The sequence below is a fragment of the Lepidochelys olivacea genome, assembly GCF_965140295.1.
Source record: "Lepidochelys olivacea isolate rLepOli2 genome assembly, chromosome: 20".
Taxonomy (NCBI): Eukaryota; Metazoa; Chordata; order Testudines; family Cheloniidae; genus Lepidochelys; species Lepidochelys olivacea.
In genome coordinates, this window is record NC_140430.1 from 8,513,427 (window position 1) to 8,540,093 (window position 26,667).

A 26,667-nucleotide genomic window follows, 5' to 3' on the forward strand; every position below is an offset into this window, starting at 1 on the left:
TGTCAGGATGGCTTTTAAAAGTGAATTATGTTTGGCTGCGACTTACTTAACTTATGGTCTTGCTCCTGCATCTTCCTTCCCTTGGAGACGATTTTATATAGGAGAATTGTCAGGCACTTATTGATGTAAATGAAGGAAATGTAATGTGAACCAGAAACATGTAAAGTTTTCACTTTCCTTCCAAGAGGAGAAGAAATCTGAAAGCACTTTGCCCATTCATCAGGTGTTGAAGCATTTTGTAAGGGTTGGATTACAAACTATCTTTGAAAGTATGGTGTACGGGGCAATACCACCCACAGAAATTGTTGTCTTGTATGTAGGGAATTTTTCCTATATGCCATTTTTTAATGTCTGTTTCATATTCCTCATGTATCTCAATTCCTATCACTTTTGCTGCTGTGTGCTGCATTTACTCAAGCTATATATATGTCCTTCTGTTCCTGTGTGGCTTTGGATAAAGAATCCTGCACTGTAGCCCAAAGGAGCATTAGCTGTTTTGGCTGCACCATCACACTGTGTGTAACCTCTCAAGTTTCTTGTCAGTGCATCATAACTGTCTAGCTACAGCAATGCTCAAAGCCAGACTCTGAATTTCCATACTACTGAGTGATCTGCTTAGCATTTTACACAGCATGTTACAGTTTTTAAAAACATTGTTAAAATTGTTAAAAGGGGAAAGATATGTTTTAAGGAGGAACTGAGGGATTCACTACAGAGAGCCTGCAAGCATCAGTGATGCTGGTATATCTGGTAGGAAGCACTTGGCTAGTACAAGGAAATTTAAATTACAGCTCACCGTTCTAAACATCAGGGCTTCGGTATATGAGTGCTGTACCAGGCTGCAAGCTATTACTGCATAGAGATCACTATTTTCCTTCCTCCCTGCTTCCTATAGTAATTTATTTGAAATCCTGGCCTCCCAGTCTCAGCATTCTGGACATTTTCACATGAATTGTGTCTTCTAACTATGCTTAGGAGAATGAGACAAAATTCTGAATATGTGAAAAGTTAGATGCATGGAACTCCTCCTTTCAGACTTCGAAGTGATGTTAGGGATCCATGTTAGATCATCTCTATCAGATCCCTACCCAGTCTTCACTGTACAATACTGTATAGATGGATCCATCAATTACATGACAAGGTCTTGGGCCAATCTGAAGGTCAGTTTGTGCCCAGCCTTCAAGTGTAGCACTAGAAATGAGCAGTGTTAAGTCTGCTGACTGTCCTATTGTATAACAGAGGAGTGAGAGGCTGGTCTTTTTCCATTGAGTGCATGCAACTTTAGAATGGTCTTCCCTCTGATATGTACCAAAATATATCAGTGACATCCTTCCAGGCAAGATTTTAAAATAGCTTCCTGCTTTGTTTGCATTTTTATGGGGGTTTATTTATTGCTGAATAGTAGGTTACAAGGGTTTCCTATGAAAATTCACCAACTTCTGGAAACTTATTAGTTTGGATTCTGGTTTTTTGGGACAGAGCACAATCCTTTGTTTTAAGTGAAGAAAAAATTGGTTGCTCCTCACTTGTCTGTAGGCTTTTTGGCTGGAGAACATTTTGAGCACTGTCAATTTGACTACTGTTCTACTTGGAGCAGGTTCACAAGGGCAAAAAATGTTGATAGGCTGGTGAACATAACTGTCTCATTCCACGCAAGGAAGTCTTCCATGTTTTTGTTTGTTTGTTTGCATTACTTTAGCACCAAGAAGCCTGAACTGAGATTGTGGAACCCATACTTACAGGAACCCATAAGAATTCTCGTCCATATCAGAGATAGTGGGATCAGTCCTGGGATCGGTCCCACCCTGTCTCCTGTATGGACCACTTGCGTCTTTGGGCAGCGTATCGGCAGCAATTTTCTAGACCTCTGGCTCCACTGCACCAGAAGACTAGAGTCAAACATTCTCCTCCACCAAACCCTCAACACCAGAAGACGTTTGAGGGACAGGAGGCTAGGGTGGACAACAATACTACCCCTCAAACCCCTGTTTAATCTTTGTCTCTGGATGAGGTAGTCATGCTTCCATCACCATCAATGGTTGACCTTTTTTGCTGATTCCAGGATCTTGTGAAGAGGATGGTGGACACCCTCAAGTTACCTTTTGAGGAGGTTTAAAGACTCACAATACAAGCTCCTGGACACTTTGCAGTCAGTGACACCCACCCAAGTTGCGTTACCCTATAATGAAGAGCTCATGGATCCAGCAAAGGCTGTGTGGCAAATTTCTGGCACTATACTGGCAACTTGTAAATGGACAGATAAAAAATATTGTTACCACAAAACTCAGGATTTTTGTTTTGCCATCCTCCAACTAATTCCCATGTGTTGAATGCAGTAAAGAAGCCACGTAAACAGCATTATTCCAGGTCTACCTCTTATGACAAGGACCAGAAAAGGATAGACATTTTTGGGTGAAAGGCTTACTCATCTGAGACCCTTCAGTTTTGGATCACAAATTATAAGGCAGTCATGGCTAAGTATGACTTCACAAGAATTACAGCAAGTTTGCAACCTTTATTGAACATCTTCACAAGAGCATAGAGAGCACTTTCAGGCTATCCTTAAGGAGGGGCAGTTATTAGCCAGAGCCTCTCTCCCAGCATTCTTGGATGCTGCAGACACTGCCACTAGATCCATCTCGACAGCAGTTGTCACGCACAGGGTGTCATGGCTCCAGCTGTTGGGGTTCCTGAGAGAGGTACAAAATGCAGTTGAGGACCTCCTGTTTGACGATCAGAAGCTCTTCTCAGGAACTACAGACGAGTCCCCACACATGCTGAAGAACTCCGTGGCTACGCTGAGGTTTCTGGGTATATGTGCGCCTACAAAAAAGAGGGGGTTTAGTGGGTCTCAAACTGCCCAAAGATCACACCCAACGCAGTTCTCTGGATATCACAAAACTTGCTAGAAAGAGACTGAGATTCCGGAGGGGAAAAGCTTCCCACCTGCCTTCAGCAAGTACCCAGTCATCTTTGAAACAGCTATTTTGACAGGATGGTCAAGGGCTCAACTCCTCCCTCACCTCTAGTTTGGAAGCTGCGACCTTTTGCCCACCTCCACACTTTTGGAGACTGCCTTTCCCATTTCCAGCAGACACGTGTGTCATGGAGAATATAACATTGGGCTCCACCATCCACTTCGTCCCTTCCACTCTCCTTCCCCATCCTTTTCAGGGACCCCCTAACAAGACTATACTGAGCCAAGAAGTACACTCCTTCCTTTGTTTAGGTGTACCAGCCCCGACCTGGTGCAGCAGCAGTTAATCCTTTTCTTTGGGCTGAGGAGGCCATACCCCTTCAGCTCTGCTGGGCATGCTCCAGCTGGAGACAGGGTATAAAAGGAAGCAGAGCTGCTCAGTCTGGGCTGACCGCTGGCGAGGAAGGAAGTGCATTGCTGGCTCCTGTGTGAAGACCGCTTGCACTCCAGGATGCAGAGGCCAGACAAAGACCAAGAGAAACCCTGACCCCCAGGCTCAGGATGCCACAGAGAGTGGAGAGACCGTGGGGACCCAGAGATGGCAAACTGCAGAGAATTGGGTAGGAAGTGACCCAGGGAAACTTGATGGGGAATTGGTTGTAGAACCAGAGGCTAGCTCAGCATGTTTCGGTAGGATCCCCGCTGACCTGGTGGCGGGCAATCCCACCACCAACAGGGCCCTGGGTTGGGACCCAGTGGAGAGGTCCCCCTACCCTGGCCATCACTCACCCCAGGGTGGTGGCCCAGCTCACCCATACGATTGACTCTGGCCACTAGGCCGTGCTGTTGACTCAGCCACAGGGCTGTAAAGCACCTCTCCCCTGCCCACAAAAGGTGACTGGATGTACCAGCCCTGCGACAAGGAGCAGTAGACCCCACAGTGGAAGGGGTTTTCCTCAAAGTATACTTTTGTGCCAAGTCTCAAAAAAGTTCCAGATGGTGGCTCTGGCAACCCTAATCTCTTCTCTAAAGGCAGGAGATTGGTTTTCGGCCCTCGATCTACAGGTGGACTGTTTTCATCTAGAGATACATCCTGCACACAGGATACCTGCGCTTCACCATGGTCCAGGATTGTTTTTAGTGCCGAGTACTTCTCTTCAGCCTTTCTTTGGCCCCAAAGGCATTCTTAAAGGCTTTAGCAGTAGTAGCTGCTCACCTTCGGTGAGAAGCAATTTTAGTCATTCGGTATCTTGATGACCGGTTAGTCAAGGGCTGATCTTACAAACTGGTACTAACTTCCACCCAGAGCCCCCTCTCTCCACCAGGAATTGGGTCTCCAGCTAAACGTTAAAAAGATATATATATCCACATTAGCCCCTGTACAGAGGGGCTAATAATTATCCACATTAGCCCCTGTACAGAGAATACAATTCATTGGGGCATATTTGGATTCGTTGGTAGCCAGGGACTTCTTTCCCACATACAGATTTGTAACTTTGTCAGATCTGGTTGGGACAAATCAAGGAAGTCTCTGTACTACAATAAGGAACTGTTTGCAGCTCCTGGGTCAGATAACAGTTTGCACCTTTGTGACCGAGCATGCAAGATTACACCTCTGCTGCTTTTAGGGCTGATTCAGAGGGACCTATTGGACAAACAGGTTAAGGTTCCCCTCCAGGTGAAGAACTCTCTGGATTGATGGAAAGATTAATGCAATGTCTATGTGGGTGTCCCTTTGATCAAACTTGCTCCAATAATAAGTGTGACGACAGATGCATCGCTGTTTGTTTAGAGATACTCCCATCCCTCACTCATAACTCAGGACAGGTAGTCACCTCAGTCCACTGGCTCTATATCAATTTGTTGGAACTCAAGGATTACCTACCTTGAGTTCCTGCCCTCATCAAGAGCAAAACAATCAGTCATGACACACAGTGTGGCTTGCATGTTTGATATCAACAACCGAAGAAGAAAGATTCCCTTTCCTGTGCGGTGAAGCTAGAAAGTTATGGAACTGGTATATAGCTGATCAGAGTCAGATCTCAGCCTTTTTGCCTTCCTTGGAGCCCAGAATGTCACAGCCAGTAGGCTCAGCAGGCGCTTCTGACAGGACTAAGAATGGGAGTTGGACTGTCAAATCGAGGTACCAGGCTTGGAGTCCAATTGAGCGGGCTCCGAGGTAGGATGAAGCGCAAGCTCCATGGGGAGGGTCCTTAAGCAGATATCCCGCTCCTTCTGAGTATGAGGTCGAAAGTTTTTGCAGATCCTGCACTTATCCTTTCTATGGGACTCCCCCAAACATTTTAAACCGCCCTCATGGGGGTCCCTAATGGGCGTCGGCTGGCTACACAATGAACATGGCTTAAAACCTGGGGAAAGGGGTATGCCCCGCTCCTTGGCCAAGTCCCAGCCAGAACTCTAACTCCTACACAACTACTCTAAAGCTTAACTTAAAGGTCTAACTAAGTACCTAGCAACTAACAACAAGGGAGACAGAACAATGGCCTGCAAGAACCGCTAATGCTTTTGCGATGCAAGACAAGGCGCTCCAACCAACCGTCATGGGCGGTAAGAAGGAGCTGAGAGCGCATAGGGTCGGCAGCGCCTAATATCCCGATGCATGAGCGTGGCACTCGAGGGCACTACAGCTGACCTTACAGATACCGCTAAGGCAAAAATCTCCCAACTGTGCACGTGGGTGCGCACACGCCTAGAATGGAATGGACATGAGCAACACATCTTGAAGAACAGCAGTTATGAAAAGGTAAGTAACTGTTTTTTTTTTTTGTTGTTGTTGGCTTGCTTGGAGATTCAATACAAATAATTTTAGCTAGGAAACTCCATGCAAAAAAGTACATTAAGGAAATACATTAAGAAAATATGCGAAGTTAAGCACTCGGAAGCCAGGAAATGCTAAAGTTAAGACTGAGTGTGTAAAATCTTGTAACACTGACTATTAATCTGTGTATAATAGAAAAAACAGACTTAATGAAAGCCATCTATATAGTATGCAAACAAACATAGTTCCTTGAGTGACTGCACATGTGCATTCCGCTCTTGGTGTTGGTGCACACGGCTATCAAAAACTTTTCCCCTCTATAGTACTCGCTTGGCAGCTTGAGCCCCCCCATTCACCATTACATGCAGTTCTTCTTCGAGTGCTTGCTCATCGATTCCAGTTAGGTGTGTGCTCACTGCGTGCACGGCTGTCGGAAAGTTTTCCCCTAGCAACACCCGTTGGGTTGGCTGTGGAGCCCCCTGGAGTGGCACCTTCATCGCGTTCAATATATACCCCAACCGACCCGGCGCCGCGTCGGTTCCTTCTTACCACCCATGAGGGTTGTTGGAACTGTGGGGTCTTGCTCTGCTTGCTCTCCATGCTTCCCAAGTCTTCAGATAGTATTTGTCAGGGCCGGCTCCAGGCCCCAGCGTTCAAAGCAGGTGCTTGGGGCGGCAGTTAGAAAGGGGAGGCAGTGTTGCTGCAGCAGCGGCAATTCGGCGGCAGCTCCTCTGTTCCACTGGGCGCAGTGGCAAATCGGCGGCAGCTTCTCCCTTTTGCCATCACAAGCGGCTGTTTTTTTCACTGCTTGGGGTGGCAAAAACTGCAGAGCCAGCCCTGTTATTTGTTAATTTGGTTTATAGTTCTTATAAAAGGAAGCCCCCCCTCAGTTCCTTCTTATCGTCCATGATAGTCATTGGAACTCTGTTCTATATCAGAACAGTTCTGTGTCTCAGCCTTTGTGAACTGTGTGTGTATGTGTGTGTGTGTACACACATAGTCGAGTCCTTAGTATTATTAGCCGTGGCCAAATGAGCAGGGGAGTTGCTGGCATTAATGTTGGGACTTCCACAGATGATCTTCTTTAAGGACAAGGTTTACCTGCATTCTCATCTGAAGTTGGTCCCAAAGGTGGCTTCCCCTTTCCACATCAACCAGCCAATTTATTTGCCAGTATTCCTCCTTGCTTATATGTGGTATTGGGTAGGAGAGCATTTACATATGTTGGACATAAGAGTCTTGCCATTTTACCTAGACAAACCAGTCACTTTCATAGATCCTCCCAGCTATTTGTAGCATTGGCAAATAGGGTAAGAGAATTTCTTCCTGGATTGCACCCTGCATATGCATGTGCAATGACTTTTTGGCTAATGTCACTCCACATAACAGTCACAGCTCGTTTGACGAGGTCACAGTCAGACTCAGCGATCTTTCTAACACAAGTCCCAGTTGCAGACATTTGTAGTGGCAGCTTGGTCCACGTGTCCATGATCCACATGCTGTGCTTAAGACTCCAAAGACAATGCTAGAGGGGAACAAATTGTTCTCCAATCTCTATTGAAATAGATTCCAATCCCACTTCCTGTCTTATGGCTTGTGAGTCTCCAAGAGTGGAATGAAAATGTGGAATCACTCGAAGAAGAAAAAAGGGTTACTAACCTGTTCCATAACTGCTCTTCTTAGAGATGTGTTGCATGTGTCCATTCCATGACATACACTCCTACCCCTCTTCATTGGAGTTATGGCAAGAAGGAACTGAGGGGGCTCAAGGCAGCTCTGCTCTTTATACCTGCACACAGTGACACACAGCAGCAGGAGTCGTTTGAGCCACCTAACAGGTACTGCTGAAGGAAAAAGTTTGATGGCCATGCACTGGGCGTACAGACTGCCAAAGCGAAATTGACATGTGCAACACATCTTGAACAGTAGTTATGGAACAGATTAATAACAGTTTTTCACACTAAGCCCTGCAACCCAATCTGAACCCAGCTACAAGCGTCAAGTCGGGGACAGTTGGGTTAGGCTTTCTGCTTGCCTGTGAGGTCAGCTTGTGGTGGTTACTTGTGACAGCAGCTGTGTGCCTTACTCCTGCCGTCTGCTACCATCTGCTGTTCTGTGTGTACGCTGCAGTGTGAGAGGTATTGTGATGCCTCGGCATACTCATTTTGCAGGGTACACACAGCAGAGCCTGGGTGATAGGACCAGAGCATGCAGCTGCCTCTGTGCCAACCCCACAGGCAGGAGGTAGCAGCAGTCGCAACTCAGATTCGGGGGAATGGAGTAGAAGGCTCAGGGTTGAAGTCAAGTCAAAAAATGACTTGACCATACTTGGGCGGAGCCTAAAAATTAGGCCTGAGCAGACCTCTGGTAACCAAGAATATTATGATTGATCATAGATAAGATTGTAAATTGCATGTTAAGACGTCTACATCATACTAAAAATGGAAAGTCAGTCTGTAACCACTGAGAATGTGTTAGAAATTGGTTCTTTCTGTGGCTCTGTGCTCAATAGTGTCCTGTTTTGATATGACTAGTTAACCCTTTGCCCATTTCTGATCACTATTTTGTGCTGTTCATAAAGATGTTTCCTTGTATTTGAATATGAATTAATGAATTTTTGTTAATAGGTTAACAATGTATTTTTGCCACTAGATGGTATCAGTGTCTTCAAAATCTGTGTCAACTTCAAGCTGCTTTTATTGGATTATTTTTTATGCCTGTTTTAGTTTTGATTATTTCTTGATCCAGTTGGCAATTGTAGTTTCCAGTTTCTGCGTTAACCTGCTGTGAAAATGTTGCTTTTCATTGTTAAACACCTCAGATGCAGAGACAATTTGTTTGTGGAGGGAAGGTTGTATGATTAGTAAAGCGTGTGAAGCACTTCAGGGTAGTTAGAGCCTTGTCTGCACTAGGCTGTTTTTGCCAAAAAAAACTTGCCATTAACAGTGCTGGTTGTTAGGGTAGATAGGGCTTTAGATGGCGACCTATGATACGATTAATCAAAATTTGTATTACGGTAGTGCTTAAAGGTCAACAGATTGGGTCCCTAATGTGATAGGTGTCCACAGATAATAAATGTCAGTCCCTGCCCCTAAGAGCCTACAGTCTATCCCACTGCATCTTCTAGACCTTCTGTAAGCAAAGTTAGATGATACGGTAGTTAAAATGTAAATGCACACCTGGAGTTACGTGTGCACTAGTGCACTTTCTATTGCTACCAAGTTGAGAAGCTGAACCAGAGGTAGCAACAGTGAGAATATTTTGGCAAAAAATGTAATGTTTACAAAGTCTGTGGGAAGACAAATGGTGCTATCATTACTTTTTCATTTACAAAAAGCATATAGAGAAAAAAATCATACAGATACAAGTTCTTGAGGCTAAGACTGATGAGCGTTCAGAGACGGGTGCGACTGAATTAAAAGTGCAGGAAGGTTTCAAGAAGGGATTTCATTCAAGTCATAGTGACAGGTGTGGTACAAGAGCCAAAGTAGACTGGTATAAGTCAGTACAAATTTCATATCTGGGATCCTTTACCTGTATTCTAAGGTAGGACAAAGGAGAAGGAAAAGTATGTTGGTTTTGTGTTCAGTTTCCTTATTTAAAAAGTCCTTTTAAATGTTTGTTGTTCAAAGGAATCATTTGTCTCTTGTGTAAATATTTTTGATAATGCTTAGTAGCTGTTTTGTGAAATGAGGTTGATTTATTTTATTTAACTGTGTGTTAAAATAGTTTCATATTTAAATAGTAAATTTTTATACTGCAGCATATTTTATTTGGTGAGTGGTTAAAATGAGTTATGTAAATACATGTGTAAATATTTTTTCATACCAACAGTATGCGTAGCACCGTGATGAGCAGACATGTGCACTGTGCTAAAGAGTTTCTTAATCTAAGTTGTATACACAGTAGAGTTCAGAGATGAACTCTTACGTACACAAAACAATATCTATAGGTTAAATGTTGAACTTCCAGGCAGAAGGTGAATTTTTGCCTTATTCTTTTAAATGCATTCAAAACTGGATAGAGGGATGGTACTGAAAAACCTGACAGCAGAAGTGTCTCATAAAGAAAGATGAGAACTTGCACCCTCCCACCCCAACCCCCCCTTTTCTTTTTTTGCAGCAATTAATTAGGGCTGTGCTTCATATTTATCATTTCAAAACTTCCTTTCTAACCATTTTATTTTGTTTTACCCACATTTACTCTTTCTCTATATAAATACGGTTGAAGAGAAAAGCTGCAGTTACACTGAAGAAAATAAGGGATTTTGTTCAATCTCACTTTTCACAAGTTATGTTTTATTTGTAAAATCCTTCACTCTTTCTATGAAGGGGATTCAAATGTGAATCACAAAGGTTTTGTTAGGTAAAAAACTTGTTTATCTGATTTTAAAAGTAAAAAATCTATGGCTCTTGAAAATACATATAAACAAAACTGTTCCTCTTAAGAGTCAGAAATCTGAGATTTGGTCATCTTGGTGTCTGTGCTAGAGAGAGAGTTCACAAAGGGAAAGAGCATAAGGTTTGTGAGAGAAGAAACTGTCTCTAAAGTTCAGTTTTTTCAGCCTCTTAAGGGTAAGGTGATTGTTTCAAGTGTTGCTAAAATCCTGTCTCATTGTTTATGTCGTCTTTTGGAATCTTACAGGGAAAAAAACTTTGCTGTTAAACATTCAAACAAACAAAGTGGACAGATGTTGAAAAATACTTTCAGGCTTTCACATCAGACTCTTAAAAGTTCTAACTAGTTTACAGTTGCCATATCATTGGTTTAAGTCAGTGCTTCACTGAAAGGTGACTCAGTGCCCTGGTTCACACTAAAGTATAATTGCAAGTTGCTTGGTCAAGTGGTAAATGTAATTGAGGTGGTGTTTGCTTTCTGTAACCAGCTGGTTATGATGTAACCATTGTCTTTAGGAAATGAAGCTTGTACCTTTGCTAAGAAGGAGGGCAGACAGCAGTCACTGCAGTGGTACTGTTAAGAGGGTATTTGCATAATTCCTGTTTTAAACTGTCTGTGCTGAATAAGTGTTAGTACTGGGTATAGCTTGGCACAGAAAATCTCAGCATGCAAAGACCACTTGAGTCTTAAACAAAAAAGAAACAGTTTTAAAACTATTTTTCCCCTGTCCTTATTGTTTCCTTCAGAGGTATTGTGGTTAAAGTCCAGTTTCCAGACAGAATGCAGATCTTAGGGAAATTACTTAAATCGTACAGCCTTATACTTCTAATAGCCTAGTTGTTTGTCTCCAGGCAACTAATACGTTCAGCATTCTGAAATTATAAGTAAAGTATCAGAAAGGTAGCTAGACTTGCAGTTAGGTCTGGGATTTGGGCCTTTAACCTTGATGTCATGGTAATGTGGCCCACTATTAGTTATTTGCCTTTGATGTGCAGTCTTTTTGCTCACATATGGCCTACCTGACTTAGCTATTTAAATATGCATTTAATCAGGCAGAATTACCCCCTTAACTGTTCTGAGGCACAAGCCACAGATTGCTTGTAACCTGTAAAAATATGACTGAGCAGAGATGACTGAGCAGTGCATGCTTGACGGACAAATACAGACTTAATATTATAATTGGTAGCATTTATGTGGCTTTTCACCATAAACAAGTTTTTACATTTTTTAAATATAACCTTTTAAAGAATCCTGCTTTAGTTTTTACATATTGAATGATAAATGGGTTAGAGAATATTTAAAATGGACCCTTCTGCTGTTAGACTTACTTGTTTCCCCAGCTGCCTTTGCTCTAGTTGGGGATGGTGCTTTGGCATGTCACAGTAACTAAATGTTGGCATTTGGGACTTCTTTGTACCATGAAGAGCTTTTTACATTTACCTTATTTAAAAATTAAATCCCAGCCGCTATTTACCTGACTGAGCAGTTAGGATGTGCTCTGATAATTTAGATAGCATTGTGTGTCTGTCTCTCATTTGCCTTACCTGTAAAAAGATGGTGTTTCTAATTGCAAGCCCTACTATCTGGGATCTGAGAATCAACTTGGGTTACATCTGGATATAATTCGCCAGCAATAAAGATTCTGCACCAGTATTTGTTTAACAATTCAGAGGATAATGACTGACGCAGGGTAAAATCCATTTCTCTCTCCCGTTGCCCAGATTGGCGCTGCAAGACTAATGTCAATATTAAAATATTATTTTGGCACTAAAGTGGATGCAGTATATCAGGGATCGGCAACCTTTCAGAAGTGATGTGCCGAGTCTTCGTTTATTCACTCTAATTTAAGGTTTCATGTGCCAGTAATACATTTTAACGTTTTTAGAAGGTCTCTTTCTATAAGTCTATAATATATAACTAAACTATTGTTGTATGTAAAGTAAATAAGGTTTTAAAAATGTTTAAGAAGCTTCATTTAAAATTAAATTAAAATGCAGAGCCCTCCGGACCGGTGGCCAGGACCCAGGCAGTATGAGTGCCACTGAAAATCGCTCGCGTGCTGCCTTTGGCACGCGAGCTGCAAGTTTCCTACCCCTGCAATATATATTACTGAGAATACAATTTAGTCACAGAAAAGGTCATGGAAGTCATGGATTCTGTGACTTTACCAGGCCTCCTTGACTTCTTCAGCTTCAGCCAGGGCTGTGAACCACTCCTCTGGAGCTGGGGCTATCTCCTCCACCCCCACCCACTCATGTCTGGAGCCAGGGCTGTGCCCCCCACCCCTGTGGCAATGGGGCTTGGACTGTCAGTCCTGCATGGGGCTCCAGCTGGCATACCACCCCCGGCAGCTTCCCTCCTCCCTCCCCCCCACCCAGTTGTTTTAAGTAAAAGTCACAGAGATGTCATGGCTCCTGTGAATTTTTGCTTATTGCCCACAACCTGACTGATTTTTACTAAAAATGACCATGACAAAATCTTAACCTTACATATTACACATGGGGAAGAGCCCTGTTGAGTAAGAAGATGCCCTTTTTACATGGTTGCCTTTCCGACCATACTCTAAGCAACCCCGTACAGTAGAGCAGGTAGAGAGCCTGCCAGGGTTTTAAAGAACACAATAAGACTTCAGAGAAGCTAAAATTATTTAACCACAAAAGCAGGATGAATGAATAACCCCCCGCCCCAGACAAATCTTTACAGATAGTCTGTACAAGAAGTAGCATTGGTAAAGGTCTTTTTACATCCTTTCCATGTCAAAGTTGATGCACAGGCAGAAACCAGTCCTTTTTTCTGTCACTTGCTGCTGCTCCCATTAGCTCTGTGGTGTTGAAATGAACTATTCTGCCCTCACTACTAAGGGGGGTTCCTAAGATTTATCTTGGGTGCTTTCATTTCTACTTGGCAGCTTCACATGGGGATATATGTTGGCATCTGCAGTACATGCTTCTTTCTGATTCTGGTGGAAATGGGCTGCTGGTTAGTGATTTGTCAGATCTCTTCATCGGTGATTTTTTCCCAGCCAATTCCCAGAATCTTTCATAGGCACTTATTAGAAGGTGTCTGTTGTTCTAACATTTTAGTAACTCTGCAGCTCTTGCAGCCGTGCGTTAGCACCGAGATTACTTTTGAATTGAAAATTCTGTTTGGTTCTGGCGCTGTATATTTTTGATTTCCATAGGTGGTTGAGTTTAGTAAATGCTGTGGATGCGTCTCTGTACATCGGAATGCATCCGATGAAGTGAGCTGTAGCTCATGAAAGCTTATGCTCAAATAAATTTTAGTCTCTAAGGTGCCACATGTCCTCCTTTTCTTTTTTCTCTGTTCTTGATGTCACTTCCTTCTTGAGGTCTCTGTTGACTAACAGCATGCTGCCCAGGTGGATGAACTGTTTTACTTTTTTGATATTTTAGCCTTCTAATGTGATGTTACCGCTGGACATCTGCTTTTCAAGGATGTTTGATTTAGCATAACTAATTTTGAGCCTTGCTTGGCCTGTTATTTTTGCCAAGTTGTCTGTCTTTGTAAGTTTTTATGGGCATCACTCAGTAGTGCAATATCTTCAGCAAAGTCTAGGTCTTCTAGGCATTTTCCATCTACCCATGCTGTTCTGGTGTTTGTGTTGCTAATACACTTCATTATCCAGTCTTTTGCAATGCCAAATATCAGTGGCGATAAAATGCAGCCTTTCAGCACCTGTGTCCACATTGAACCATGTCATCTGGTTGTTCAGATTTAGTATTAGCCATTCTGTAAGGGGATTTTTTCAACATTTCAGTATATCTCTGTACTGGGTTTTGTATTAAGGTCTTGACTCTGCAAGCATAGTTGTAATTTTTCTTTAGGACTTCAATCTACCATATCCTCCAAATCTCAGGTTTACCTGTTGACTTTAATTTTGTTTAAAATAACAGTTAAGGAGTGAACAGAGAGGTAGTGTAGTAGTGTAGTAAGCTATGAGCTGCCTCAAAGTTTGTTTTTAATCAAGGAAGCTAAAACATTGAATTCTATTCTTTAGAAGTAATTTTGAGGAATTATTTGCGTCCTCTGAACTTTGTCTTCTAATAAGTAAGGAAGCTTCTGTCCTGAATTGGACAATCAAACGTTTTTTTGCTAATCCATAGAGCTGTTCTGCTGTTTTAGTCGGTTTGATCGTCCTGCAGCTTAGTATTTATTGTGTAGATAGTATAATCAGTTCAGCACTCGTACCTTATTTAGTTACATAAGTAGGCTTTGAAGGATTAGATTTTTATCGGTAAATGTCAGTAAACATCAATTTCACTATCCACACACAAACTGAATATTTCTAGTGATAATAGAAAGTTACAGATAAGCAAAGTAAGAAAAATGCTGCTTGAGAACTTAGTTTAATTTAAGGATATTTACATATGTGATATTGACCATTTGTATTTTAATGGTAATAAAGCTTTAATTTTTTGAATCTCTACATCTGCTGTCATTAAATAATTGTCTGACTACCCCATGCTTCCCTGCGACTGTGGAAATGTAAATAAGTAGGAGAAGAAAGTTTAAAACTTGTAATTTTTTGCAACTGTGAATAATTAAATGGACAAAAAAATGCTTAAAAATAAACCTCGATATCAGAAGTTGAATTCTGCCAAGCCTGTACAGAACCTATATTGAATCCTAGTCTGTCCTCCCTTCGCTCATTCAAGGAGGAAGGCTTGTCTGTCTTTATCAGGTGCTTATGTTGCTTGAATAATAATCATTATTACTTGCTGAGCTGCTTGTAAATGTGTATTTGTATTCATGCAAACCCAGCGTTATTTTTCAATGTGTGTTTCTCCCCCAGGATGTTTTTGAGATGCGCTTTGCTAAAATGCCAGATGAACCTGAAGAACCCATGATTCCAGCCTCCTCTCCAGTAGCGGTGCCGCCCCCAACCAAGGTGGCCCCCCCTTCATCCAGCGATAGCAGCAGTGATAGCTCCTCTGATAGCGATAGCTCGTCGGATGATTCTGAGGAAGAACGAGCTCAGCGACTAGCAGAACTCCAGGAACAGGTAATGTGTTCTGCGGGTCTAGGGGCTAGAGCAGGGGGACTGGGAGTCGGGCATTCACAACTCTTACGGACTTGGGTGACCTTGGGCAATTTGCTTTAGCTCTTTGCTTTAGTTTATCCATCTGTAAAATGAGCTACCGGCTGTCCAGGGGCTGTGAAGCTCAACTGTAAAATGCTCTGACATTTGTCATTGAAAGGGCTTAATGGGCAAAATATTAATAAATATCATGGTGTCTTTCAAAACATTTGCGTATGTTCTGTTTAGCTCACACATAATGTTCAAAAAAAATTACAGCACCATTACACTATACCATTGCCTTGAGTTAGGTAGCATCATTTGAATCGATAGAATAGAGTTTTGGGCTGGCTGAACTTAAGACTAAAGTGTGGAACATGGACTTATAAAATGGGGCCTGTAGCCACCACCTCTGATAGGGAGGTGCAGCCCTGAATACAGGCAGTGCTCCATCTAGATTGTTGTAGCCTCACAGGCCCTCCTCGTCCATTAAATCATTCAGTGTCAATAACACTTAGTGTCCGATTGGTGCTGAGGAAGTGGGCAGTCTGTTCTTGGCCAAAAGGTAAGGAGAGTAGTAACTTTATTTATAAAGGCTTCCTACCCCCTGTCAAGTGGGTCAGGGTACTTTAAAGTATAATGAACAAAAAAATCAGTGTACAATAAAAAGCATCTCGAACTGACCCACTTAATATTCAAAGAGATGAAAGCAAGTGAGAGTAGCTAGGCCAGAAAGGAGGAGAAAGGAATGAATATGGGGGAGAAGGTGATGCAGAGCGAAAGTATCTTGATCTTTGTATGTCTGCCTCTTAGCTTAAAGCAGTGCATGAACAGCTCGCTGCCCTGTCCCAGCCACAACAGAACAAACCAAAGAAAAAGGAGAAAGACAAGAAAGAAAAGAAAAAAGAGAAGCACAAAAAAAAGGAAGAAGTAGAGGAGAATAAGAAAAGTAAAACCAAGGAACCACCACTCAAGAAGGCCAAGAAAAATAATAGCAACAGCAGTAACTCAAGGTCAGCTTTGTGTCTGTCTTATCTTGCAGTTTTTGTATTTTACTGCACTGAGGAACAGTAGAGAGTTAGAGACAACCTTCTTGCATTCAGGATTACTTCCAACAGTAACCACTAGTGCCTGTGATGTAGTGATGGCTCAATCTGGGGTTTCTAGCTTCTGTAAGGGCCTTGGCATTGATAGTATCAGTTCCAGCAACACGTGTTGGTGCAGACCCCAATCCATTGTGCCTCAATGTGACAGTACTTGTTTTCACTCGTGCACCCCTGTGCTTCTGTGCCTGGCTTGTGTGGCTGCCATTAGTATCCAATATGAGACATGATAGAATTAATTTTGTTCCTCTGTATATTGTCACTGTGACATTGAATCCCAGATCCTGGAGGTTTTTTTAGATTTCATCTACCTTCCCCTCCTGGGTGCTGGAGGGATTGGCTTATCAGGGAAAAGGTTATGAGCTAGATATTTACAGTTGGGTAAGTGACAACTCAGAGGAGGTAAAATATCTTCAAGTACTTCACAGGCATAGCCCCCAGCCAGCGGGAGGAACTGTTAGCCCCCAGCCAGCGGGAGGAACTGTTAGCCCCCAGCCAGCAGGAGGAACTATTTACAGTGCAACAAAGTATCATAACTTCGGGTAGTGGGATGAAATGAAGAAAGGGGAAAATGTAGTTTTCATATAAGTACAAACTGTTTGTTGTGAGTTTGATTAGGCTGCAAAATTGTCAAAGGTAAGAGACATGAGCCCATTTCTCAAACCCTACCCCCACCCCCCATTTAGGGCATTGAGGCTGGACAAAATACTAGACAATGTACTGTACAGCTCAATTGTAAATCCTCCCCAGGGAACTGAACTGACAGTGGCCTAATAGATCTCTTACTTCTTTAATTTCATTGGTAATCCTTTTGCTACATAGGCTGTGCATTCTGTGTTAATGCTGAGGTGCTATGAATCTGGCTGAAGTGTGACCTCTTCAATTGCATACACATCCTTTTTATAACTATAAATCTAGTTTCTCAAAATCATTGACAGTCTAATTTATGTATTCTCAGAACAAAACCACAACCCTAGTATATGAAGTCTAACAGATTGTTACTTATTCTGAGGACAGGTTTGTTTGTTTTTTTCATGCCTGCTGCTTCTTGCTTCCCCTCCTCTCCCACACACAGTACATAGATCAGCAAGTCAAAAATCATATATGGATCCCTCTTATTTAATGCTGAAAATGAATGTCACCAAGGAGCACCTATCTATCACCTTCTGTTCTCTCTGCCCCTCTTACCCACCCATTCCAGTTGTACTCTTAATAGCCTACTGAAATTAAACAACTTTGATCATTTTTAATTAGAGTGTAATGTAATCAGTGTTACATTTAAGACATTAATATCAAGCTGCTGCTTTTTAAACGCCTCACCATTTTGGTGTTTCTATAATAATGTTTTATAATTATTCCTAAGTAGTAAGAAGGAGCCTGTGACGGTGAAGAACAGCAAACCCCCTCCTGTCTACGAGTCTGAGGAGGAGGAGAAGTGTAAGCCAATGTCCTATGAGGAGAAGAGGCAGCTGAGCCTGGACATTAATAAACTCCCTGGTGAGAAACTGGGCCGAGTTGTCCATATCATCCAGTCAAGAGAACCCTCGCTTAAAAACTCCAATCCTGATGAGATTGAAATTGACTTTGAGACATTAAAGCCATCCACGTTGCGGGAGTTGGAGAGATATGTAACATCATGTTTACGGAAGAAGAGGAAACCTCAAGGTACCTTTCATCCTCAAAGCAGTTTACTTCACATTCCAGCGATGTAGTCCAAATCTTATGAGAGAGAGAGAGAGAGAGACACACACACACACATGTAGAGAGAGATGGTGCACAAACTGTGTGTATAGGTATTTATATCCTCATGCCAGGGGAGAGAAGAACTCATTTCAAAGCTACTACTTTTCTATCAAAAGGTAGATTTGATTAATGGCACAACAGCATGTGTGTTAAATCTTACCACTGGACTTCAACTCAAAGGCTTGTGATTTAGGGCTAATTTTATCTTAATATCCCTGTACTTTGAGCTCTAATGTAAATATTTTCTTCACTCCAAACACTTGATACAAGGGACAGATCATACTGCCAGCTAAATGGAATATTACATGCTGTTTCAATCTCATGCAAACTTTTCTTGTAAAACCTTTTAGTTTTCTTTTTATTGTACAACAGTATTTGTTCTGGGCTGCAAACTCACCTTCAGTGTGCCAAAAAAAACCCCAAAACACCTCCTCTCAGTGAAAGAATGTTCTCATGTCAAACTGGGGCGCCATCATGTGAAACAGTTGGCACATGTATAGGCCTGGATTTTGGATTGTGCCAGGCATGAGACTCACTACACTGGGGCTGCCATCCTGGATTCTTTCCACCAGTTTTTGGAGCTGTTTTTGGACTTTGTTTCAGTTTTTAATATATGGTTAATGCGCAGAAAAGCATTTTAAAATTGAAGTAAAGCCTCTTACAAAATCAAAAATGGCTGCACATGTAGAGGGGAGTTTGGAGGACTCTCCAATCACCCATTCCCATGCTTTTCTTTGTACTAATATATCTGAATAAAACCTTTACGTTTGGAATTCAGCAAGCCATAAGAAGATGTGAAATTGCCCTATGTGCTGCTGGCCTAAGCATTACTTGTAAGCTTATTTGGTGTTTTGGAAAGACAAATAGCCTAGAGCCTGAAGTGTAAATGTCAAACGCTGCATATGCATGATAAGCCTTCTCTAACACAGATTGCAGAAGGATTGGGTCACGTGCAGGATTGAGTATATGCAGTTTTGGACCTTTATAATTCATTGGGTCAATAGCATTCTTAAAAAAAAATACTATGCATTAATTATGGGCCAATATTGTCTAGTCAGTAAATAATGTGTGTTAACATTTCTAGCACACTTTCCTTCTGCAAGAATCTGATACATGCATGTTTATGGGTTATTTAGGCAAAAGTTGTATTTGTTACATTGGAATTGGGAGCAGCAGGGCAAACTCTTTGTTTCTGCCTTAGTTTGTAAAGCTCAAGACTAGGAAGGAACATGGGAACAGGGCAGTGAGTTTGCTTTGCCCAATTACAATAGTACTTTACTTAGTTAAACTACTTATGACTCCAACTATAGAGCATCAGCATACAAGCAGTCCTCCATACAATAGAATTCCTATTACGGGCGTTGCTGATTACAGGAGGACCACACAGCACAAGACTGGATTCTGGGTTATTTTTGTCATCCTTTGACAATATTGTACTGTTATCTTGTTGCAGCAGAGAAAGTGGATGTAATTGCTGGTTCCTCTAAAATGAAGGGGTTCTCCTCCTCAGAGTCTGAGAGCACCAGTGAATCCAGCTCCTCCGACAGTGAAGATTCAGAAACAGGTTAGATGCAGCTTATTTAAAGACTCAGTCCTATACCTGTCTTCTGTATAAATAAATATGTTTTCAGTACTGGCTTGGTCTTTAATTTTTTTGTCTTGTAATTAAAAACAGTACACACAGTGTAGATCCTGCATGTTGCAGTTGCCTATAGTGGACCCGACATATGAAACTTGGAGGTGGGGGATATGGCATCTTGCACTTCCCAAGATTACAAGATTTTCTTGCTTTTCTTCCTTGCGATGGGAGAGCCAACCTGCAACATATGCCCAGATACTTTCTATCTGGCCAGTGATTTAATTACATATTTTTTAAAAGTCCCCTTCTCTTTTCAGTTTGCTCTTGGGGAGTGTAAGTATTCTCACCAGGAACACTTCTGCACCAGAGCATTTTGCTGGACAACAGCTGAGGAAATGTGGGTTTATGTATAAAAAATAAAAACAATGGCATGAAACAATTCTCTTCAGGAAAGTAGGGTGAATTTAGTGAGCAGTAATGACTCTGTATAGCTTTTCTAGTTTCAGCTGATACTCCCTCAGAATTTGTGATTTAGGCATGTTAAGTTGATTTTGCACTTCTGAAATAGCTTCTTAAAGTATGGTTCTTCCTCTAAAGTGGCATTGTGGCATTCTTTTGTGTCGAAGTGAGCAAAGCTGCATAGCTAAAAATTTGAGTTATTCTTTCTCGAACTGCCAGCTTTGTGTGGGTTCTGAAAGTTAAGCTGGGTTCTTTCTGACACATAAATCACCAGTAATAAAGTTTCTGCAACTTTAACTTAGTTAACTATGTCTGATGAAGATGTAAGAGGTAGAAAACAGTCCTGCTTCCACTTCTATAGCTGTATTGACTCTGAAGTGCAAACAGGAGTAAAAATAAATAAAAACGCACTTGTAAGAAATTCTGTGACTGAAGTAATACATTTTCGGGCCTGCCATTAGGTTGGGAGGGGCCTAAGAGCACAGGTGCTGAATGCATACTGCTCTAAGCCCGACATGTATGCTAAATACTCACCTCTTCTTTTCCTGTCCCCTCCAGTCAGCAGAGGTTAGTATTTATAGGAGTTGCTTTGGGTGCTTACTAATGACGCTTCCTACAAACACTCGAATTTTAAGGCTGTATTTTTTGGGGTTGGGGAATCTGCACTAAACTGTAGTTAAACATAACACATTTAAGTTGCATTATATTGTCAAGCATATTTTTAAGTAAATTTAGTTTTTTGAAAGGAACTCCTCACCTTTGATGATAGTTCTTTAGAGGGAATTATATTTAATACTGGTCAAAATATAACTTTCAGTGGTAGTGAGTGCTGTCCTCATAGTGTGTGTTAGTGGAGGAGAAAAATGGTCTCCTGCTACTTGATAAGTCTTAAGGCAGAGCTGCCACATTTACACTCAAACCATAGACTGTTATTGTACACTTGTTTTTCGGTGGCTTTATTTGATTAATGCAGACTCAGTCCTGCCAAAGCTTCTGTGAAAAACTTGTTTAGAAATCAATTTCTCTGTTCTTTCTTGCATGACTCTTTGCTCATTCAGGTCTGAGACATGGGAATTAAAAAAGTGTTGTTCCTTCCTCTCTGCCCCAGAGATTTATTCCCAGTGTGATGCTGTTGTCTGCAAAAGCACAGTTGTGGATATCTTGGCCTGGTCTACGAAGTTTTTGTACTAGTATTTGGCTATACTACTATAGTTAAATCGGTGCAAAACCTGTGTGTAGACAAACCCTAAAATGCCACAATATGGCAAAAACAGAACGTTTCTTCTTGTTTGTCTTTTTCCATGGAAAATATGCGTGATCCAGACAAAACCATTTCTATGTCAAATGTTTCTCATAATCTTCCTGAGAATGAGGCAGTGGAACCTAATTCATTTGATTGGGTGGATATGAGTGAAATTGAGCATCACTTGCTCATTGTCCTGTAACTGACCTCTTGGGTTGTATTGGCTTAGAGAGCCTTCTTCTGCTGTAGAGCACTTTATCCTTAAGTACATATTATAGTTTATTTTTGTATTTTGAGTAAGCTGTCACTAGGCAGAGCTAATAAAACCTTAGCTCTCTATAAATTTTATGTGGTGTATGGTATGGAAATCTGTAAGATGACAGTTTGCTCAACTTTGCAACATGACCGTTACATTAGTACCTCCAATGTTCTCCACTGTGTGCCATAACTGCACTTCCTTGGTGGAATTCTAAATGTGACTGAGCTTTTTTCTCTAGTGTTCTCTGTTATATAAAACTATAAGAACTGACTGTAAAACTGCTCTTCCCGTAAACGTATCCATATCTACCTAGTCTGATTCCATCTTGACATTCTTGGGATGACAGGGCCAGTGTTTTCAAAACTGGCCTCTTAATTTTGGTTGCCTCTGTTTTTGGGTGTCCATTTTGAACTTGATTATCACAGGTGCTGAGCCCCCCACAGCTCTTTAACTTGAATTGGTGCCCCCAGTCAATAGGTGCTCAGCATCTCTGAAAATCATGGCCAGGGTGTCCCATGTTCGTTACTGGAAATGGGATGTTTTTGAAAATGTTGGCATTAAGTGATTTAGTGCTATCATTAGAGCCATTGGACAGCACTCTGTCTCTAGGTATAGTGCAATGTGTGTGATGATTGAGCCTTCTTTCCCATCACATTTATTTTGAAATTGCAACTGTTCCTTGGGATGCAACTTTTGATTTTGTTTTAGCTTGTTGGCTGTTATCTTTCACTTTCTGTTACAAAATGAATCATATAATATATTTATAATTCTCTCAGTTTAAACACTGTTTTTAAAAGCCAGCAACCCTGCATGCAGTTTGTAATCTTTATCAAGCTTTCTGCCACGTCATAAAGCTACAGTCACCAGATTTTTTTTTAAATAGTCTTTGAATATGTACAAATGAATATACTTGTTTTGATAATACTTTGTTACCAACAAAAGAAAAACTAAATTTTTCTGGTCTAGAATATTTACAGTGATGTTTGTTTTGCTAAATCTTTCTCCTGATTTTCTGATTAAATATAGGGGCCCTTGTTGACCCTGTACTGCAGGATAGTAACTTAATTATTAACATATAGAATACCGTTTCCCATTAATTGAAATGTAAATGTTTAAACTTTTGAGAATTGTGTATTTGATACCTTATGTAACTAATGTATTGTTAGTTCATGATGCCTTTTATTGTAACAGCCCTGTTGCTGGCCATCTGAGCTTCTCTCTCTGTAATGTTTAAATGAGCAATATGATTCTGGAGAAGTTGTAAAATATATATCCTGATAGGAGAATCTTGGAAACACCTGCACTGGTGAAGTGGAAAATTAGATTTAAAATCTTACTGATAATCTTTGCACTTCAATTTGTAATAAGATCTGGCTTCTTATGATCTTCTTTTATAATAACTTGGTTTCTGTTTTTCCTTTTTTTACCCACTGAGCTGCTGTTTGGTGGGTGTACTTGGTGTTTTGTGCAATAGATGTATGTAGTTTTAAATCTAAAAATATTAATATTCTAAATTATTTTATCTTGGTTTGGTTTATCATAAAGCACTTTGATACATGTAAAAATACACACCAGTTAATTCTATAATATATAAGGAAAAATAGGTACATATTATATAAGTAGTTATACTGAAATTACACTCCTGCTCCGATCTCCTACAGTTCACTCTCCGTAGTCACTAAAGACAAGTTTTAATGTACTAGTACAGTGCTCTCTTACAGCTGCCTGACTCATCTTTGTAGTCCAGATTTCTGAAAAGCTACTTACGTTCTGGGTTGATTTTGCTCCACTCACTTTAATTCACTTGTTGTTGCTAATCCTTAATCAGAATTTAAAACAGAATGTTTAAAGCATTCTTGTTAATAATCATGAGTACTATACTTACATTGAAAATCAGCCCTTGAAGATTTAATACCTTGAAGATAGATGATATTAGTAGAGAAAACAAATTACTGGGGGATGTTCTGCAGGAGATTGGACCAGGTGAACATAATGATCCCTTAGTTTTATAATCTATGAAAACAGAGGTACAGGATTAAAGGATTAGTGCAGTTTAATTTTAGTTGTGTTTTGACAGTATCTTTATGAATTGTAATGAGATTGAAATTCATCCTGGAAACATCTACTTGTGATATAGACTAAACATGACCATCATGTTGGCTGTTAACTTTCTTACCTCCTGACTTTCTGTGCTAGTACTGTGAAATTTCTAGTAGATTCCATTGCCTCTTTCAATTATGGTTTTGGTATCTTCAGCCTTAGGTGAGTTGCATGTAAGCAACATCTTTTTCTACAGAATACAAATACAGTTTTGTAAGCATATCTGTTCTTTTGATCTGAATCATTCAGTCATGAATGATCAGACTGTAGTACACAATGGTGCATCTTTATGGCAGAGAGTGTCTAGTGCTCACAGAACACACAAATATATGTTAACAAAAGTCAGAAATTGCCTTTGGAGGTGCAATGCTGGGTCTTTCTGGCTTGAGTATCCTCTAACCACTTTAGGGCAGCAAAAGAGCTCAGTTTTTTTCATACCCTGCGGAGCAGGAATGTGGGAAGTAATACTTCTGGCTAACTTGGTTTCCATGTTTCATAGCTATTGTTTCATATTTCGAAGCTTTAATGCTGAATGAAGTAATATTGCGATGTTATACCTCACCTAAAGGTCTTAAGTATTATTTTGCGTTCATGTCTTAGCTAGCAAGCCTGAGATGTCTCCTGAAAAGCTTCAAAGACCACAGATATGTAGAAACCATTCTACTAAAATTATTTCCATCATAACAAACGCTAAAGTTAAGGTTTCAACTTGATTTGTCAGCTGAAACTTCCTTTGCTCAGCTCAGAGGTAAACTTCTGGGGTGAACATTTTGAGTTAACGCCAATTCAGCTGTGAGTTGTGCAAAAGAAAGATACTTTTCCTGTGTTCATAATGTATTTTTATGTATGGATTAAATGGCTGACCTTTCAGACTTCAGACCCTGCTAAATTGTAATCTGTTCCTTAATAGAGTTTCCTTATGAATCTGAGGGGGGAAAATTCTTCCCTCCTCAACAGTACTGCACTCATTTGAATTTAATTGGCATCTGTTTTGTCTTTATCAGGCATCAGGTAGCTTTTTAGTCATGTTTGACAGCCCTGCCCTTCTCAACAATCAAACTGCTTAACAACTTCAATATACTGTGGTGATTGAGGAACTTCAGAGAATTGGGGGCATCTAGATTGGGAGACTCTGTGCAGAAACTTCCGCTCATCCTCTTTTTCTCATGTGGGTGGGGAGTCTCTAACAATTTGGATTTAGTGGACTTAATGCCTAGTAGTATCAAAGTTCCTGATCATCTGGCACGTAGGAAATTTAGAAGAATTAGGATATTCTACCCTAGTGTCCTGAATTTAGGATGTAGTTTGAATTGTGCATTGAATTGTGCATCTGAGGAGGCATTCATATCCACACACAGTGATTTGTGAACAGAATGCCACCATTCCCCTTGGACAGTTGTACCTTCAATACCTCATATGGCTCTATATAAATAAACTTACTTAGCTAAACTCCTAGAGGTGTTTTGGTCCTTGGGTGTCTGAAATAGGAAACTTGATTCCCTATAGTCTTAACTTACCGTACAGATAATGTTTCGAAGTGCCTACTACCTCCTATCTGTTGTAGCTGCTCCCTGAGAAACACCAAATGGGAGAAGAAAAAATAAGAGATGAATTTTCTCTCAGTAGAATCTAGAATTAACTTTGTATTAATCACCAAGGACACTCCTAATAGCATCAGTAGGACCCAACCAAATTCACAGTCCATTTTGGTCAATTTCACGATCATAGGATTTTAAAAATCATAAATTTCATTATTTCAGCTATTTAAATCTGAAATTTCATCATGATGTAATTGTAGGACCTGACCCAAAGAGGGATGAGGGGGTTGCAAGGTTATTGTAGGGGGGCTTGTGGTACTGATGCCCTTACTTCTGTGCTGGTCTGGCGGTGGCGCTGCTTTCAGAGATGGGTAGCTGGAGAACAGCGGCTGCTGGCCAGGAGCCCAGTTCTGATGGCAAAGTCACCACCAGGATCAGCACAGAAGTGACGATGGCATGGTATGGTATTGCCACCCTTCTGCGCTGCTGCCTGCAGAGCTGGGCCCTCAGTCAGCAGCTGCTGCTCTCTGGCTGTGCTGCTGCTGGCAGGGCACTGTCTTCAGAGCTGGGCGCGCAGCCAATAGCCACTGCTCTCCAGCCGCCCAGCTCTGAAGGCAGTGCAGAAGTAAGGGTAGCAGTACTATGACTCCCCTAAAATAACCTTGTGACTCCCCTGCAAGTCTGTTTTGGGTCAGGACTCCCCAGTTTGAGAAAAGCTGGTCTCCCCTGTGAAATCTGTGTACTATAGGGTAAAAGCACACAAAAGGTCATATTTCATGGGGGGAGACCAAATTTCACGGTCCGTGATGCTTTTTTCGTAGCCATAAATTTGGTAGGGCCCTAAGCATCAGTAATGGGGCTTTGCAGAAGAGCACTGCTATATCTATGGTCCTGCAAACCTCTTGAGTAGTTAGTTGGAGAACTATGCGGTTGGGAAGTTCACTATTGAAATTCAACAGTTAAGGCTCCCTGACTGATCAAATTTGCACCCTTACTGTTCTGATAACTGTATCAAATTTGTCTTAATATTCTATTTTAATGTGGTGAGTTTTAATAGAAACTCTTTTGTTGGGAGTTTGGGTGTGGGATGTTCTTCTCTTTATTCTTTTTTAGCTGGGGATGTTCATTTTTAAAAACATACTTTCTAATGAGATGTCAGGAAAAGTGCTTTACTTTGGTTTTGAGCCCATTGAAGAATGACCATCTTGATACACCACTCCTTGTTAGTTTACAACATGCTGATTCTTGTTGCATCTGAACTGAGGAAGGAGAACTAAATTAATATTTGTAAAGCACCATACAGAGCTTCAGTCCACTAGGCACTCGCACTCTAATCCTATTTTAAGAAACTATTCACTTGCATACATGGCTGCAGGATCTGGGCCTTAGTGTGTTTTACGTACTGTGATACATAGAAAAACGAAGTACTGTTTTTAATCACTGTTCTTTTGCCCTGTTAAGATTAGGGTTGTTGGGTTTTTTTTCTTCAAAACCCTGGTGTTTTTTAATGT

General features: G+C 41.1%; 1 protein-coding gene across 11 annotated transcripts in view; it reads left to right on the plus strand.

Moving 5' to 3' along the window:
* Window positions 1-26,667, plus strand: part of BRD4 (bromodomain containing 4) — a 259,586-nt gene that overhangs the window by 166,770 nt on the left and 66,149 nt on the right. For 8 of the 11 annotated variants that reach the window (XM_084610636.1, XM_084610645.1, XM_084610644.1 and 5 more), the window contains 4 exons: window positions 14,908-15,117; window positions 15,946-16,145; window positions 17,599-17,900; window positions 19,432-19,542. In XM_084610636.1, coding sequence (XP_084466762.1) covers window positions 14,908-15,117; window positions 15,946-16,145; window positions 17,599-17,900; window positions 19,432-19,542 — 823 coding nt within the window. The remainder of the gene's footprint in view (window positions 1-14,907; window positions 15,118-15,945; window positions 16,146-17,598; window positions 17,901-19,431; window positions 19,543-26,667) is intronic. The other 3 variants (XM_084610643.1, XM_084610646.1, XM_084610638.1) reach the window with 1 other exon arrangement.